This window comes from Lissotriton helveticus, chromosome 3_1 (genome assembly GCF_964261635.1).
Source record: "Lissotriton helveticus chromosome 3_1, aLisHel1.1, whole genome shotgun sequence".
Lineage (NCBI taxonomy): Eukaryota > Metazoa > Chordata > Amphibia > Caudata > Salamandridae > Lissotriton > Lissotriton helveticus.
Window position 1 is genome coordinate 731,614,083 of NC_136061.1, and position 17,039 is coordinate 731,631,121.

The following is a 17,039-nucleotide window of genomic DNA, read 5'->3' on the forward strand; positions in this document are numbered from 1 at the left end:
GAGCCTCCACCCCATCTCACCTTGGTCTGTGTCCCTTCTGAGTTAACTCTGGTGACAAGTTACAGCACAATAAAAAGAATATAATAAATGATGACGTCAAACTATGTAAAAGCAGAATTTACCAGAATACATTAAGGTGTACAGTAGATATTACCTTCACAACTAAATCCACGTAGCCTTTCACTTCATCACTAGAAACAGGAGTGTATGCGCGGATAACAAGATTGCCATTGACTTTTGCCGTGAGAAAAATATGCTGTCCTGCCAAGAAACAAAATATATTTGCTTGTAATAATTTTGCATTTATTCCATGATATATATATTTTTCTGATAAGATAATATCAAATATCTCAAATGCATACATAATAAAATACTTGTTTTTTTAAAGTCAGGTGTTCTGTTCTGATCATGGACGATCACTGCCCTTACGCACAATTGATCACATAGGGGCATATTTACAATAACTGGCAAATCAGCAGGGATGCGCCAGTTATTGTGCGCCACAGCGCCGCCATTATGGATGCGCCGCATTTACAATGCGGCGCACCATGGTGCAAAAACGGCACAGATGCGTCACGCATCTGTGCCGTAAAAGTGACACATTGCTGGAGTTGCGTCGCAAGCGCGACACAGCGCCAGCAATGCTTTGGGGGCCCTATCCAGTCAATGCTGCGTCAATCCTTACGCCTGGGTTTTGACGTAGCATGGGCCTAAAAGTGACTGAGTGAAATCTTGTAGATTTCACTCAGCCACTTTTAGGAGGCGTTCCTGCGCCGGAACGCCCCCCCCTCCACAGGAACAGGAATGTGGCGCAGGGCATTACAACGTGACGCATCTGGGAGATGCGTCACGTTGTAAGTACCCTGCGCCATGGAGCAGGATTTGCGCCGCTGCTGCATCACTAAAGTGACGCAACAGCAGCGTAAATGAGGCACAAGGGGCTTGTAAATTTGCCCAATAGTCTATAGCCCACAAAGGCATTAGAGCCTAGGCTGCTGTTGCACAACTGACTGTCATTTGCTGATGGCGGAACATGCCTGTAAAATCTCTCTCACGTGTACACAATGCATTCCATTCAGTCTGTTTTGTTATTTCATGGGATACTGTGTACATAATACAGATCGTGCCATTCTTCAAGCTGGGAGAAGTAAAGTGTGTTTTCCATGTTAACTCTCATAGGAATCTTTTCTACGCAGTACAGCAAAAAACACGAAACTGTATACAGCTTGTAAAGAAATAAGAACTTCGCTCAAAGAAGTACCTTTTTAGATTTGACTTATTTTATTATACATCCTGAATTCTGTAGGACTTCCCGCCCTACAGCTCACAATCCCCCGTGTCCCATGCATGAAGGTTTTTAAAAAAAAACTGATTTGAGGTGGTCTTTTGAAATTTTGAAATTGTGATGTTGTGGTATATTGGTACTCCACTAACTGTTTATGGGTTGACAATATTGCATGTCAGCCTAAAATGGCTGTTTTTCCCACAGTGCATGAAGTGACCAAGGCTTAAACCGACATCATCATAATCTAACACACTCAACATTATAGTTTTACAAAACCAATATTAAAACAAAATACCATCAAACACATACAGGGGCATATTCACAATGAAGTAACAAAGCGTGGTGTTAGCCTTGTTGGCTTAACGCCACGCTCCGCCACTTCAGAAATGCAGGGCTGCACTGTATTTACAGGAATACGGTGCAGCCTTGCCATTCACCATGCGCTGGCGCAAATTGTAGCTGCCTGGAGCAAATGCAGGCACTCTTGCACCATTGTGCAAGGGTGCCTGAGTTGCAGGGAAAGATTGTTTATGTGCAGGAAGGTCTCACTAGACTAGTAGCGGAGGAAGTAAACAAACCCTTTTTGGTATTTCTAACGCTTCTGTCACAACTTGTCCCTCAACTTCATTTGGACTTACTGGAGGATGGAGAAAGAGATGAGATAACTAACAAACCTCAGGACTTTGAGAGGGAGCACCCTTGAAGCCCTTCAGGTGCATCAGGGAGCATTTATCTCACAAATTTGAATTGTGTTTGGTGCTGATACACCAAAGAAAGATGTCAAGTAGGTTTGTCACCAACATCTGCTTCCAGTAGTCATTGCACAGTTTGAAGACTGTCATCTTCAGATTCATTTCCTGAGAAATGTTTGAAATGTGTTAGCTTTACCAAAAAAGTTGAGAGCGGAGCTCAAGATCATTGTCAAAGAGCTTGGAAAAACAGGAAATGATGTCAGTGTGCAGGGGTGGCTCTGCGTCATCACATCCAGAGCTGATGTCCAGACCTTCAATGCCGTCTACAGGTGCATGGGAGCTACTGCAGATTTCTGCATCTAGTCTGGTGTCTTGTAAAATTCATAAGGTGAGGAATCTGCAGTTAAAAGTATTCATCACAGATAAAAAAAAATATTCAGCAAATGGTCTATTTCCCACCACAGATGTCAAAAAGATGGAATATAAAACGTGTACGCCATTGAAGGGGCGAGATTTTGATCGATACCTTATATCTATTGATCCAAACCTCGATCTGGTCGACTGAACCTTTATTGCCTGTCTTGGAAGGAAACAGTACACCTATCTGCAAATTAGTTCACCCAAGAAAGGACTCTACTCTCAAAGATCACGGACAACTTCTAGGTTTCAAAAGTTTATTGTAAAGATATAATGAGCTGCAAATACAAGCATCTCAGAATGAGATTCACGAGGTACACAGGTCCAATTACATACATGTGCTCTCGAAAAGCCCTCAGACGAGCAACAGAAATCACTAACACAAGTTCTAAAAATAGCAAAGCTATCAGCATAGACGCATATCTCTCCTTCATTTAGGTTGGAGGAAAACAAACACAGGTTAGGCGTCCCTACCCTGTTCTAGATGGTATCCCTACTTAACCAAATCCCAACCTAACAAAGGTGTCAGCAATGAATGACCCCCAAGGGAAGTCACCCACTCTAAGTCTCTTGGTGAAAACCTAAAGTTCTCCAGTCATGACCCCTCACTGCCTACCCATCCGCTCTCTAAAGGGTCCTCAGGTCTCTGCTCTAACTCCACCCAGGGGTGCTGTCCCTAATACAAAATAGTCAACAACATTTGAGACGCCCCTTGCGAAACGCCTCTCACGTGGTGCAACTTCAGGCTTTTTCCATGATGCTTTGTATTGGGCCTCAGACGTTAGAGTTGACCTTGCTTCTCAGTCTCTTCTCCGGCCCGCTGATACCCCTTAAACATTCCAGAACCCTCCTCCATGTCTGGGCCGTCCTCTGAACAGACCTCTATTCATTCACTTATAATTGGATCCCCCCTTTCCTGTTGCAGACAGATATCTGCCGCCAAGAACCCAACTCTCATAGACTTCTAAAAAGGCTTGCAACATTTCTCAGCCCAGACATGTACGTGTAAATCAATGCTAAAACATTTCAGGCCTACAATATTTCACATTATGATTATAGCATTCTATTTCTTCATTTAATTAAAGCATGTTAAAACTCTTATTCTATTATTTAGAAAACATTACTCTAAATCATGGCCCATTAATGCAATGACCAAAAAACGTTAAACAATCTGTGTCGTGAAAAGAAACACCTTCCCTTTTAGCTCCAGCTCTGGCCCTGAGGCCTACCACGTTCTGCGTTTTACCACAGACCATCTTATGTGTTAACAGCTACACGACATAGATTCAAAATAATCACGTCTAATAAAATCATATAATGTCACACATTTCTGTATTAATTCCACTTCTACTTAAATCTCTATATTAGCTATACATTTAGAATATAATTTCAAATACTATTAGCACTCATGGCATTTCTCTTCATGAATTATGCTCTCTATAGGTAAGTGTGATGTACTCATATATTTGTATCAGTTTGCGCTCTCTCAGTTCCCCCCTTTGATGACCTCTCGGGGTCATCACTAACATTTAAACTGCAGTTATTGCTGGCATTCTCTGCGCTTCCAGAGCTCTCAGGCTCCTGTACTGATTATCTTGTATGGCAGCCAATCTCTGCAACTGTTCTCTTTGGGCCCTTTCTGACCTTCTTGCTCTGTACCATTTGAATACCCTCACCAATCCCCACAATATTATCCCACAGATCAATATTATGATGATAGGCTTTAGGATATACCAAATAAAGCTTTTGCCTAAGGTGGAAAACCACCCTCCAACTGTACTCATTCCGTGGCCCACCTTTTCCCAGACATTTTCTCTACTCAAGTCTTCGATCTCTTTGTGTATATTAGTTATGTTCTTAATAACTTTCTCAAGGGGTTTTGAAAGGTCTGGAATGTAAGTGCAACATTCCTGAACCTTCAAAGCCTTACAGACTCCGCCCTCTTTTGCTAATAAGACATCTAATGCAAGCCGATTTTGAAGAACCATAGCCCTTATCGATTGCATCTCTCCTTCTACCAGCATTAAGGACTGAGCAGTGCTGGCAGACAACCTGTCGACAACTGTTGCCAGTCGTCTAATTTTAACATCATTAAGGATTATTCCCAAAAGAGGGAACATAGCTCCAAAGACATCTCCAACCATTTCTGCATCGCCTAAATCTCTCCTTCCCCTCGATGATGTCTGGCCCTCAATGATCAATAAGTCTTGTGCATGATATATTTTGGGGAAGACAATTGCCAAGTAACATGATCCATACCAGTTGTCAGGTAGTCTCACGTAAGCATTTCTTCCACATACAAAATACACATTTGGAATCACTTGCATTCCCTTCAGGAAATCCTTAGTGTAGTACTCTAAATTAAAAGCATGTTCACAGTCAACTTCACCCACGTATACATTTTCATAATACGTTTTGGCTCGGTGAAGACATAACTTTCCTTTCTGCGCTTTATCTAAAGCTATTGGACCACTACTACCCTTTCTCTTGTGTGACTTCTCTTCCTCGGTCCAATCTAATTTCCCTTGTCCTGATTTTTTCAAAATCTTTTGTCTCCTGTAACGATCATCCACCTGCCCTATGAACTTTTTCTCGACTTCTGACACCTTGCATGTCAGATTATTTCTACGGGCATGTGAAGTATCTAAGGTAATCCAAGGAATGAAGAACTTGGCCAATCTGTCTTCACTCTTCCAGTAATCCCATTTATTCATCTGCTTATAATTCGGGACTTCTGGCAACACAGAATCATAATTGGAGAAATAGTATTCAAAACTATCTCTCTCATAAAATATACTAAGCAATAAGCTACATGTAATGCCATATGTCAGAGGGAGGTGATGATATCGAATTCCTTCATCTACAGACGCAGGCAACTGCATGCAGACGTAGCAATCCTTAACCTCCATGGCATCCACGTATTCATACAAAAGTTTAGCATAAGCATTTGACCTAAAGTCTCCTTGGGACTCGTCTACATGTAACCTGCGGGCTTCTGCAGCCAATAACGCTTTCTCTTGAGTGTTTTCCCTTTTCTCACCTGCAACAGTGGGTGTAAGTGTTACTACAGAATTCGCATCAGTTACCTTTACCTCTTCCTCATGTCCCTTTACATAAGAAATTGTTACCACTAAAGCTATTAATATTATCACTCCTACTATTAGTGTACCTATTATACATTTAGCTCTGCGGTTCGGGGTGCCGGCCTCCATTTCGTCAGACAATCTAGCTTTTCCCTTTCTCTTTGCAAAAAAAGTTCTTTTCCTCTCGTTCCTTTACAGTCTCTTTCAATCCTTTTTTTGTCTTTAGAATCCACACAGCTGGAGGCTGACAGCCTTTTTCGCAAAAAGTCCTTTCACAGTTCAAAAAGACAACCCTAGCCCTTCTCCATCCACTCAAGGGGTTCCCTAAAATTCTCTGCTTCCTGGGCGCTAGGTAATCTTCTTTTCTTCTGCTTGCTTTATTTACAAAGTCCTTTAACAATCGACTATTAGATTTGTGGTTGCAGCTTCAATAGCATAGTTCAATATTTCCATGCGAAGAGTATGCTCTTCATGTGCTGTTATCGTGGTACCAAAGTCGGGGAATTTCAATTCTGTAAGAAACATGTGTTTTAACTTGCTGAGGCGGGGAGGTCTGGGGAGCACGAATGTTAGTGACCCTTCTTGTTCGACACCGGGTACCAACAGTTGTATTTCCACGGTGATAATGGGCTCAGAACTGGACACCACCACCGCTCGGATCCTCCCTGTCTCCGGTTTCACAGACATTTGTCGCCAGATATGTCCACTCAGGTGTGGAGTATCTTCTGTTAGGCACACGCACTCTTCTTGACCTTCTTCGGTCTGGTGCTTCAGCGCCCTGAGCACCTTCTTCTGGGTCTGAGTCTTCTGATATCGGAGGAAGGGTTGCTTCTGGAGTTGACCTCAGGCTAGAACTTCTTCTTTGCGGCCAATTTGCTTCTCCACGTGCCCTTCTACTCCTTCTCCTTCTGGTCTGTTCTCGCTCTCTTTCAGACCTGTCAGGGTCAGACTCGTACTCCCAGCTGTCTTCTCCTTCTGTAGCGTCTTCTGTTTCGCTGTTGTACTGACCGTCCTCAGCTTGGTCAGACTCGTTCCCTGCTTCCACTGGCACCTCTACAGCTTGGCTAGCCCCCTCTATGGCTTCCTGGTCCTCAGCTGGACGTCCATCCGAGAGAGGAGCTGTTTCCAGAGGTGCTGGAACCCTTTTCGTATGCGACGCGTGTATCCAGTTGGGCAGGCCTCCCACCTTTACAGCTGTACTTGTGATCAGGATGACCTGGTAGGGCCCACGCCAACGAATATCCAAGCAGCTTCTTCTCACATGTTTCTTCACCAGGACCCAGTCCCCAGGATACAGGTCATGGCAAGGGCCCTGGCACGCTGGAACCTCTGCAGCCTGCACCTGAAGGGACACAGAACGCATGGCGTCAGACAGCCCCTTACAATAGTCCAGGATCATATCATCTGTGATATTTAACAGTGCAGTAGCTGGAATAGATGGCAGTCTCATTGCTCTCCCCATTAACACCTCATGTGGTGACAACCCTGTTCTTCTGTCTGGGGTACTACGAAGGCTCATGAGTACCAATGGCAGGGCATCAGGCCAATTCAGGGTCGTTGAGGAGCAAACTTTCGCTATTCTGGACTTGATCGTGCCATTAATTTGTTCCACAATTCCTGAGGCTTCTGGTCGGTAACTGCAATGGAGCTTTTGGTCTATATTCAGTGCAACACAAATCATCTTCACAAGTTCGCTGTTAAAATGTGTTCCCCTATCTGATTCCAAAAAGGCCGGCACCCCGAAACGAGGGATAAGTTCTCTAAGCAGTAACTTAGCCACTGTGAGGGTGTCGCACCTACGTGTAGGGTATGCCTCAACCCATCTGGAGAACACACAAACAACCACCAGGACATAGCGGAGGCGGTTGCATCTTGGCATTTCAATGAAATCTATCTGCATTCTGTTGAATGGACCTCCAGACCTTCCTATGTGACTTAGTGCAACTGGTGTTCTTTTCCCTACATTCAGCTGCTGGCAGGTCACACAACGCTGGCACACTGCTTCTGCTGCTATTCTAAACTTAGGATTGTACCAAGTCTGTCTAAACACTCTCAGCATAGCATCTCTCCCTAAGTGTACGGGACCATGTATGAGTCTAGCCATTGGACTCACCATCTCATTGGGCAACACTGCTCTGCCGTCTGCTGAGACCCAAAAATGAGTCTCACCCATTACACATCCTGCCTTTACCCATGTTTCCTTTTCTGAATCAGGAGCATTTTCTTGCATGGTTGACAATTCATCCCAAGTATCAACAGTTTCCAGTATCATGGCTAATTCAGTTCTTACATTTATTCCACCCACATCCACCTCTGTGAAAGAGTAACCTTGTTCTGCGCAATACCGCGCAACTTCATCAGCATATCTATTGCCTTTCGAAACAAAGTCCTCATTTTTGGTATGTGCGATGCACTTTACAACTGCGATACTTGCTGGACATTGCAATGCTTCTAACAACAAGCGCACAAACTCTCCATTGCGAATGGGAGAGCCTGAAGAAGTCATGAACCCTCTTTGAGACCATAACTGCCCGTAATCATGAACTACCCCAAACCCGTATTGGCTGTCGGTGTAAATGGTGACTCGAATTTGATTGCCTGCTAAGCAAGCACGTGTTAGGGCAATAATCTCGGCTACCTGAGCGGAGTTTACTCCTTCCAGGCACCCTGCTTCCACAACTCCTTCAATTGTACAAACAGCATAAGCTGCTCTCAACTGCCCAACTTCGTCTCTTACACATGAGCCATCGACAAAGAAAACTTCATCTGGGTCCGTCAGTGGCTCATCTACGATGTCGGGTCTGGGTTTGGTGCATAGTTCAGTCACATCGAGACAGTCATGGTCTGTATATTCATCATCATCATCAATATCATTTGGAAGTGGCATTAAGGTAGCAGGGTTCAAAACAGAGCATCTCTTGAGGGTCACGTTCTCTGCAGCAAGAATAACTTGCTCATAGCGCGTGAGCCTGCTGTTGGTCAGATGCTGTGTTTTGGTCCTGGTCATCAACAGTTCAACAGAATGTGGCACGCACACCTCTAACGGGTGCCCCATGACGATATTTTCACATCTCTCAATGCTGACACCCGTTGCAGCAACGGATTTGAGACATCCGGGCAACGCTGCGGCTACTGGGTCTAAAGTAGCTGAGAAATAAGCAACTGGTCTACGGGCATTCCCATGGATTTGGACCAACACAGACAACGCACAACCTTCTCTCTCACAACAGTAAAGAAAGAATTGTTTATTGTAATCAGGCATTCCCAATGCCGGAGCACGACACAGGTCCTCTCTCAGCTGTAAGAATGCCATCAAACAGTCTTTGTCCCATGGTACCGGATCACTCACCTCCTTGTGCGTCAGTTTTTGCAAAGGTTTTGCTTTCAGTGAAAAGTTCACGATCCACTGTCGGCAATAACCCACCATCCCTAGGAACATCCTGACCTCTCTCTGTGTCTGAGGCGCGTTCATTTTCATGATCGCCTCTATCCTGTCTGGTGACACCTTTCGTTTGCCTTTCTCAATTCTGTGTCCCAAGTACTGTACTTCTGTCAGGCAGTACTGCAATTTTCCCGGGGACACCTTGTGCCCATTGGCAGCTAGGTGATTTAACAAAGCAATGGAATCTTCCCTGCAAGCTTCTTCTGTTTCTGACGCCACAAGGAGGTCGTCTATGTACTGGACCAGAACTGACTTCTGGGGCAGCACTAGACTTTCAAGATTTTTCTTCAGAAGCTGGTTAAAGATCGATGGACTCTCTGTATACCCCTGAGGGATACGACACCATGTTAGGACGCGATTTTCCAGCTTAAATGCGAAAAGAAAATGGCTATCTTCGTCCAAAGGGATCGAAAAGAAAGCCTGACAAAGATCTATCACAGTGAACCACTCAGCTTGGAATGGAATCTGAAACAGTATCACTGATGGATTCGGTACCACTGGACAACATGAAACGACTATGTTATTAATCTTTCGAAGGTCCTGCACTATCCGGAATTTCCCATTTGGTTTCTGCAGACCCATAATCGGGGAGTTACATGGACTACCCACGATTTCTTTCAGTATTCCCTGTTTAATCATGGACTCGATCACGGGTTTTATGCCTGCAATCGTTTCTGGAGTCAATTTATACTGGGGTGTTCTTGGGAACTCAGCATGCGGTTTCACTACAATTTTCACTGGGTCCACCCCTTTGACCAATCCAATCTCTTCCCCAGTGAAATCCCATACCTCTGATGCCACTGTCTCTCTCAAATCCCAGGGAAGCTCGTCTACTGTCAAAGTAGGGTACAGCTCCACACATATTCTTGAGTTTGCAACTTTGAAATCTGCATCATCATCATTAGTCAATACCTCCACTCCCTGGGGTGTACAATATATAGTACAATTCAATTTGCACAACAGGTCTCTTCCTAGCAGACACACAGGGCTTGAATCGCAAACCACAAATTGGTGCTCATCGCTGTACTTCCCTATTTTCACCTGTACCGGTTCTGTCAATTGGCTGGTTATTCTCCTGTTTGCGACCCCTACCACCTGTATGGTCTCTCCAGACATGGGCAGGTCTGGAACTGCAGCTGATCTGATCGTGGATCTAGTGGCTCCTGTGTCCACCAGAAATGTCGTAGGGCACCCTGCTACTTCTGCTTCCACATAGGGTCCCCTCTGATCTACCTCTAAGGCTGCCCCAAGGGTGCAGTCTTCTCTTTCCACTCTCTGTCCGGTTAATGGGTCCACATAATAGCATTCTTCACCTTCCACAAACAGGGGCATTTGTCTATAGGTCTTACCCATACTCCCTACTCGAGGAGGTTGCGGGAACTGGGCTCGGGGAGGAGCCCCCCCCCCTTTGAGCACCTTTCCTTGGTATGGCGTCGCCCCTCTCATAGGTGCGCTCTGGACCTCTTCCTCCTCTATCTCTTGCTCTCCGATCTCTACATTGTAAGGGCACTCGCGTTTCCAATGCCCCAACTCGTTGCACTGGTGGCACCTAGTCGTTTTCTTCAAGGTAGCTATGTCTACTCTGGGTCTAAAGGTAGTACTCTCCTCATTACCCTTGTTCTGACTGTACTGCTTCTTACCTCCTGTACCTGTCCCTTGCTGCTGTTGTTGCGGTCCCCCCTTTCCTGCTGTCTGCAATTGTACCACCATCAGCTTCTCTTTTAGTTTCTTAGCCTTGGAGTCTACCTCATCACAGCAGTACCTGGCATATCTCAGTATTTCATCTAGGGGTCTACTTTGCCAACAAATCGAGTGTTGCTGAATCATTAAACTAATATCCGGTCTCAGTCCCAGGACGAACTTGGACACGAATTGCCCTATGTCCTTTGGATCCATTACATCCAAGCCGCTATACTGTTTAAACGCCTTCAGCAATCTCTCGTAATATTCATGGACTGTCTCTTTGGGTTCCTGTCTCGTTCTGTCTATTCTGACCCAATCTATGTCTTGCATTGGCACTTTTTCTTTCAGCCAAGTCATCACTCTCTCGAATTTTGCCATCACGATCTCGGACGGCCCATTAGTCCTAGCATCTCTCTCTGGCTCCGTTGTGGGCCACTCAGCGCTAACCTTGCATGCTGTCCACAGATCCCCTGGTACTACAATGTCAAACAGCGTGTTCAGATCTATCCATAGGACTTTTGAGATCTTTACAAACCTCTCGACTTGCTTGTACCACTCCACGGGGCTCTCTCGTAACTTGGGGAAAGATGTGGTAAAAGCAGCTAAATCTCCCCTACTCCAAGGGACATGTACATAGCTCCCATTGGCAACTTCACGCAAAGGGTAAGCTTCTATTCCCTGCTGTCCTGGTGTTATACCAATCATGCTTCTCCTGCCGGTCCCTTTCTTGGACCACCTCTCTTCCCATTTATCTAGTGCCCTCCATGTCCTTATTCCAGTAATCAGTTCCCTTATGTGTGTTTTCAGCCCAATCGTTCTCCTCTCATCTAGATCTCGATCTGAGTAATGTAGCCTGTGGTTACCCTGTAATGCCTTGGTTCTTGACAGATCCACCATATATTTGCCTGCTAGTTCGACTAACTTCTCATGGACTGCTCTCGCCTTTCGTGTGATGTCCTTTGCCATATACAGTATTTCATCCTGTTCATACATTTCCATTCTTTCTAAAGGCAGGGTACCATCTACCATGTCATCCAGATCTGACCTTAAGCTGGAGACATCAAGTCTCTTGGCTTTTATCTCAGCTCGCAATATGTCTTTTGAAGGGGGCTCACTGGTCTCCCTACCATCCCAACTTCGAGCTCTGCGTTTGGGCTCAGGAGAATTAATGGGTGGCCTCCCTTGCTCCCATCTCTCCAGGTCCCATGCTCGGCCATCCGATCTTGGAAGGTGATGGAACACGGGCCTTTTATCCCTACTCTCTCTCTGCCCACTCTCGTCTTCCTCTCTCCTCTCACCGCACATCTCTCTGTTATTTTCCCTCTGGTCGCTACACTCCCTTTGCCTCGTATCGCTCAGTATCCGATACGATCCTTCCTGGTTCCCCATATTCCCTGGGCTGCGCTCATTTCTGTCATCACAGGGACTATGGTGCGACCTCTCACAACTCCCATTCTGTTCTCTGGTGGCAGGCACACAGTGTGGACACCTAAAGCTGTTCCTGTACTCTTGCGCTCTCCTCTCCCCTTCACTGAGTATTGGGCACGCCACCCCTTCACTCCCGGGGCCCCCGTTTTCCAGGTCTGTTCTACCTCCATTCCGGGCCCAATGGGTGACTCCCCTACTCCCTCTACAGTCCCACTCCGGGCTACTCTCCCCAGCCCCGCAGTGAGTTCGTGCTCTGCTGTCCTGACTTTCCCTTTCTGCTTCTGCAGCATTGATGCACTTTTGAGCCTTCACTGCCTCATCCCACTGCTTCATGTACTCATTTAGCTCTTGAAAGGATTTTCGTCCAGATCCCCTCAGATCCATTGGCCATTTAGGGCCCCCAGGATCCCCTCCTGGGTCCCCTGCTGTGTGCATCGGGGTGCTCCACTCTCTGGGTATCGGCATCTGACTTGGTGAATTAGTGGTATCGTTCCTCCTTGCCTGCTCTGCTCTTTCTCTGTCTTTCCTTTTCCGTTCTTCCCCTTTTGCTCTCTCTTGGTCATATATCGATATTATAGGACCTATGGTAACAGGTACCTGTAGTGCATCTGGTAATGGGTAGGATGTGGCGCTTTCCGTTTCCGGCGCTCTTTGTACCACAAACCTACCGACTACCTGTTGCACCTGACTAGGCTGGAGCAACTCTTTCTTTGGCTCAGGATCCCACTCTGAACTGGGAAGCGGTCTATGCTCTCCTGCATTGCCCCCCTTTTCTCCTTCAGTATTCTCGACCTCTCCCCCTGCTCTATTATACGGGGGTGGCCTGTCTGTCAGTAATCTGTTTATCAGGCTGTCCTCTGTTTCGCTCTCATCATCTTCTTCTAGGGGGCTTTTATTTACTGGCGCCTCTAACACTGGGTACAGTTTATTTATTTCCAAATTATGCATTCTCCATCTTTTAGCATCCGCATCCCACCTGGCATCCTGTACTGCCCTTACCGAGCGTTTCACCCTTTCTTGTCGTCTGTTCATATTCCTTTCATGCGCTGCCCTAAGCCATGCTTCAAGGGCTTCAAACTGGGTTGGTCTAGGCAAGGGTCTCTTTGAGGTCATGACTGATTTCAATCGATGTAACACCTCTAATCTGAACGTCCCGTACTTCGGGAACGTCAGTTCCTCGTTTCCTTCAGTAATCTTACTCCACTCTGATATCCAAAGGATCGTATGCAACCCAACATTTACTGCCATATAACGAGCTGGCGTACCCTCCGGCGGGGCTTCTTCCCCTTCATACGATCCTCGCCTCTCTTTCTTAAACAGCGCTTTCAACCATTTAAAACACTTCATAATTATGCGCACAAAATTCAGCCTCGCTACTCTGTTTACTTCCTGATGACAATCCACCAATCCTGTCGCGGCTTTGCTAGCTTGGCCTATCACAGCGCGGTCTTTCTCCTGTTGGCCAATCACGTCGCGACCCTGTATGACGTGTTCGCTAGCTGGCCTATCACAGCGCGGTCTTTCTCCTGTCAGCCAATCACTGCGCGACACCACCTGACGTCTCTTTTCTCCGCTTCGCAGCAGCACCCCTCCTTTCTCAACTCGTCTCCCGGTTATGCATGCGTCCCATTCATACACTGAAAAATGACTACTTCCGACCAAGCGGTCACTTCTCTCGACTGTACGTCCACAGTCTATCTGTAATTGTCAACACAACTGACGAGATGTCTATCGTCTCTCTGATAGGTTACTTACACACACAGTAACTTCCGACCAGCGTCCGTTACTCACGCACTCACTCTTACGTTCCCCCTATCTCGGTCTCTCGGGTGATCAATGGTACCTCATGACCCCCTTCACACTAGTTGACAATTACTCTGGGTGTCCGATACACCCGAACCACTTAAGCTCTCCTTGAACTTAAGATTTCCACCGGTTGCGCGCGCTCACAACCTGTTCCACAGTCACTCTACAAACATTCAACTCCGCCAGACATTACAACATAGATACAATACAAAAACACCGCAATCTAACACGCATAACCCTTTATACTCACTCTCGACCGATACTGCTGCTTTTTCTGTCTCACGTCATCCGGATCTTCATCTGCGGGCTGTTCCTCCGATCATCGATTTCTATGGGCCTTGGGGTAAGCTAACCTGGCCTAGGTCACCGTCCTCAAGAAGGCAACCATCCTCTATAGCTACCAACTGAAGGGGCGAGATTTTGATCGATACCTTATATCTATTGATCCAAACCTCGATCTGGTCGACTGAACCTTTATTGCCTGTCTTGGAAGGAAACAGTACACCTATCTGCAAATTAGTTCACCCAAGAAAGGACTCTACTCTCAAAGATCACGGACAACTTCTAGGTTTCAAAAGTTTATTGTAAAGATATAATGAGCTGCAAATACAAGCATCTCAGAATGAGATTCACGAGGTACACAGGTCCAATTACATACATGTGCTCTCGAAAAGCCCTCAGACGAGCAACAGAAATCACTAACACAAGTTCTAAAAATAGCAAAGCTATCAGCATAGACGCATATCTCTCCTTCATTTAGGTTGGAGGAAAACAAACACAGGTTAGGCGTCCCTACCCTGTTCTAGATGGTATCCCTACTTAACCAAATCCCAACCTAACAAAGGTGTCAGCAATGAATGACCCCCAAGGGAAGTCACCCACTCTAAGTCTCTTGGTGAAAACCTAAAGTTCTCCAGTCATGACCCCTCACTGCCTACCCATCCGCTCTCTAAAGGGTCCTCAGGTCTCTGCTCTAACTCCACCCAGGGGTGCTGTCCCTAATACAAAATAGTCAACAACATTTGAGACGCCCCTTGCGAAACGCCTCTCACGTGGTGCAACTTCAGGCTTTTTCCATGATGCTTTGTATTGGGCCTCAGACGTTAGAGTTGACCTTGCTTCTCAGTCTCTTCTCCGGCCCGCTGATACCCCTTAAACATTCCAGAACCCTCCTCCATGTCTGGGCCGTCCTCTGAACAGACCTCTATTCATTCACTTATAATTGGATCCCCCCTTTCCTGTTGCAGACAGATATCTGCCGCCAAGAACCCAACTCTCATAGACTTCTAAAAAGGCTTGCAACATTTCTCAGCCCAGACATGTACGTGTAAATCAATGCTAAAACATTTCAGGCCTACAATATTTCACATTATGATTATAGCATTCTATTTCTTCATTTAATTAAAGCATGTTAAAACTCTTATTCTATTATTTAGAAAACATTACTCTAAATCATGGCCCATTAATGCAATGACCAAAAAACGTTAAACAATCTGTGTCGTGAAAAGAAACACCTTCCCTTTTAGCTCCAGCTCTGGCCCTGAGGCCTACCACGTTCTGCGTTTTACCACAGACCATCTTATGTGTTAACAGCTACACGACATAGATTCAAAATAATCACGTCTAATAAAATCATATAATGTCACACATTTCTGTATTAATTCCACTTCTACTTAAATCTCTATATTAGCTATACATTTAGAATATAATTTCAAATACTATTAGCACTCATGGCATTTCTCTTCATGAATTATGCTCTCTATAGGTAAGTGTGATGTACTCATATATTTGTATCAGTTTGCGCTCTCTCACCATCATTTAAAAGTATACCAGGTAAAACAGTCCTCACTGCAATGAAAACTACATCTTACAATGCTCTTAAAGTGGAAACACTGTCACATAAATTACAACTAGATGTGACCTGCATCTCATGGTGTTCTTTAAAAAAATAATAGAACTGCTAGGGGCGTACTCCGTAAGCGCGTGATTCAGAACACATTGAGCTACTTTGCACTGCTTGTGACTGTGCTACAACAATATTAGGAATATCCTATATCCCTCCAATCACTCCTTATCGTAACCCACCATTGTAATGCTTTGGGTGGACCTTTTACATTCTGTCACGTTTATTTTACAGGCTTTTTCACAGTATATTGACCTAAATGAAACCATTTTACAACTGCAATCCTGCTACCCAAGTGCTGGATTTGACTTTTCTCAAACAGAAACAATCTGACTGACAATCATGAGGTGAGAGCAGTCTTGCACAGGTAAGAAAGCAGCCTGACGTAAGCAGTTTTGTTTCTATTCATTCTTGAAAATTTACTCAGGGAGTCTTCAGTATGGATTCCGGGTGTGTCACAGTTTTTGACCAATCAGTCATATGTGAGCTCAGCCACCTAACTTGCTAGACAAGGAATTAGATCATCTTGGGAACCTGGGCAGTAATTTACAAGTAAAATGTATTTTATTTTAAACTGACTTATGAGACCAAGTAGAAAATAAACAAAATATATTAGTATTCTTCTTATGTAACGTTGTTAAAAATATATATATACACTAATTACCTATAGGCAATCCCAAAATATGGTCTGGTGATGGAAGTCCGAATCTGAATCTTTTGGTGTCATGGCTGATTTCCTAATTGAGAAAATGAAAAACAGAATGTCAGTACAGATTATACATTTCGCCAAAGCACCCACACCAGAAACAACGGTTAATATGTATTTACTAAGTTTGAATTTTACTAATCAAGAAATGCTTTCAACATCAGGAAGCAACCTTTGCAATAACTTCTTGTAGACATTCATTCTCCATATGTAAGGCGTACAATGTGGGACTGCTGATCTACAGCCAACCTTCCGTCAGGTGCATAGACGCAAGTTAACAGTGGGATGGTGAAATTGTTATAAGTGTAGTGGGCACCAACGTGATGGGTTTGAATAAGGAAGTATGGAAGTGTATCACAGTTCTGGGGTACTGTCCAGTGTCCACGGTATTTTCTCACAGGGAACTGTTACCTATTTGGGAAAAGCACATAGCTTGTTAGCTTGTGCCTCTGTGTATCTTTCTACCACAAGGTGACCACAAATTTAGTAGTTTGTAAGTGGTGAAGAGCTTTTGCCTGCATAGGAGTATCTAGACATGAACTTAAGAATACCTACATAGTGTAGCTTCCATCCAAGAAATAATGGAATCGTCTC

General features: G+C 45.0%; 1 protein-coding gene across 2 annotated transcripts in view; it reads right to left on the bottom strand.

Annotated features, from left to right (window-relative positions):
* The window catches only part of CYB5R2 (cytochrome b5 reductase 2), a 207,393-nt gene that overhangs the window by 64,604 nt on the left and 125,750 nt on the right, over positions 1–17,039 (bottom strand). For both annotated transcript variants that reach the window (XM_078680898.1, XM_078680897.1), the window contains exons 3-4: positions 16,404–16,476; positions 155–261 (exon numbers count right to left, since the gene is read on the bottom strand). In XM_078680898.1, coding sequence (XP_078537024.1) covers positions 155–261; positions 16,404–16,476 — 180 coding nt within the window. The remainder of the gene's footprint in view (positions 1–154; positions 262–16,403; positions 16,477–17,039) is intronic.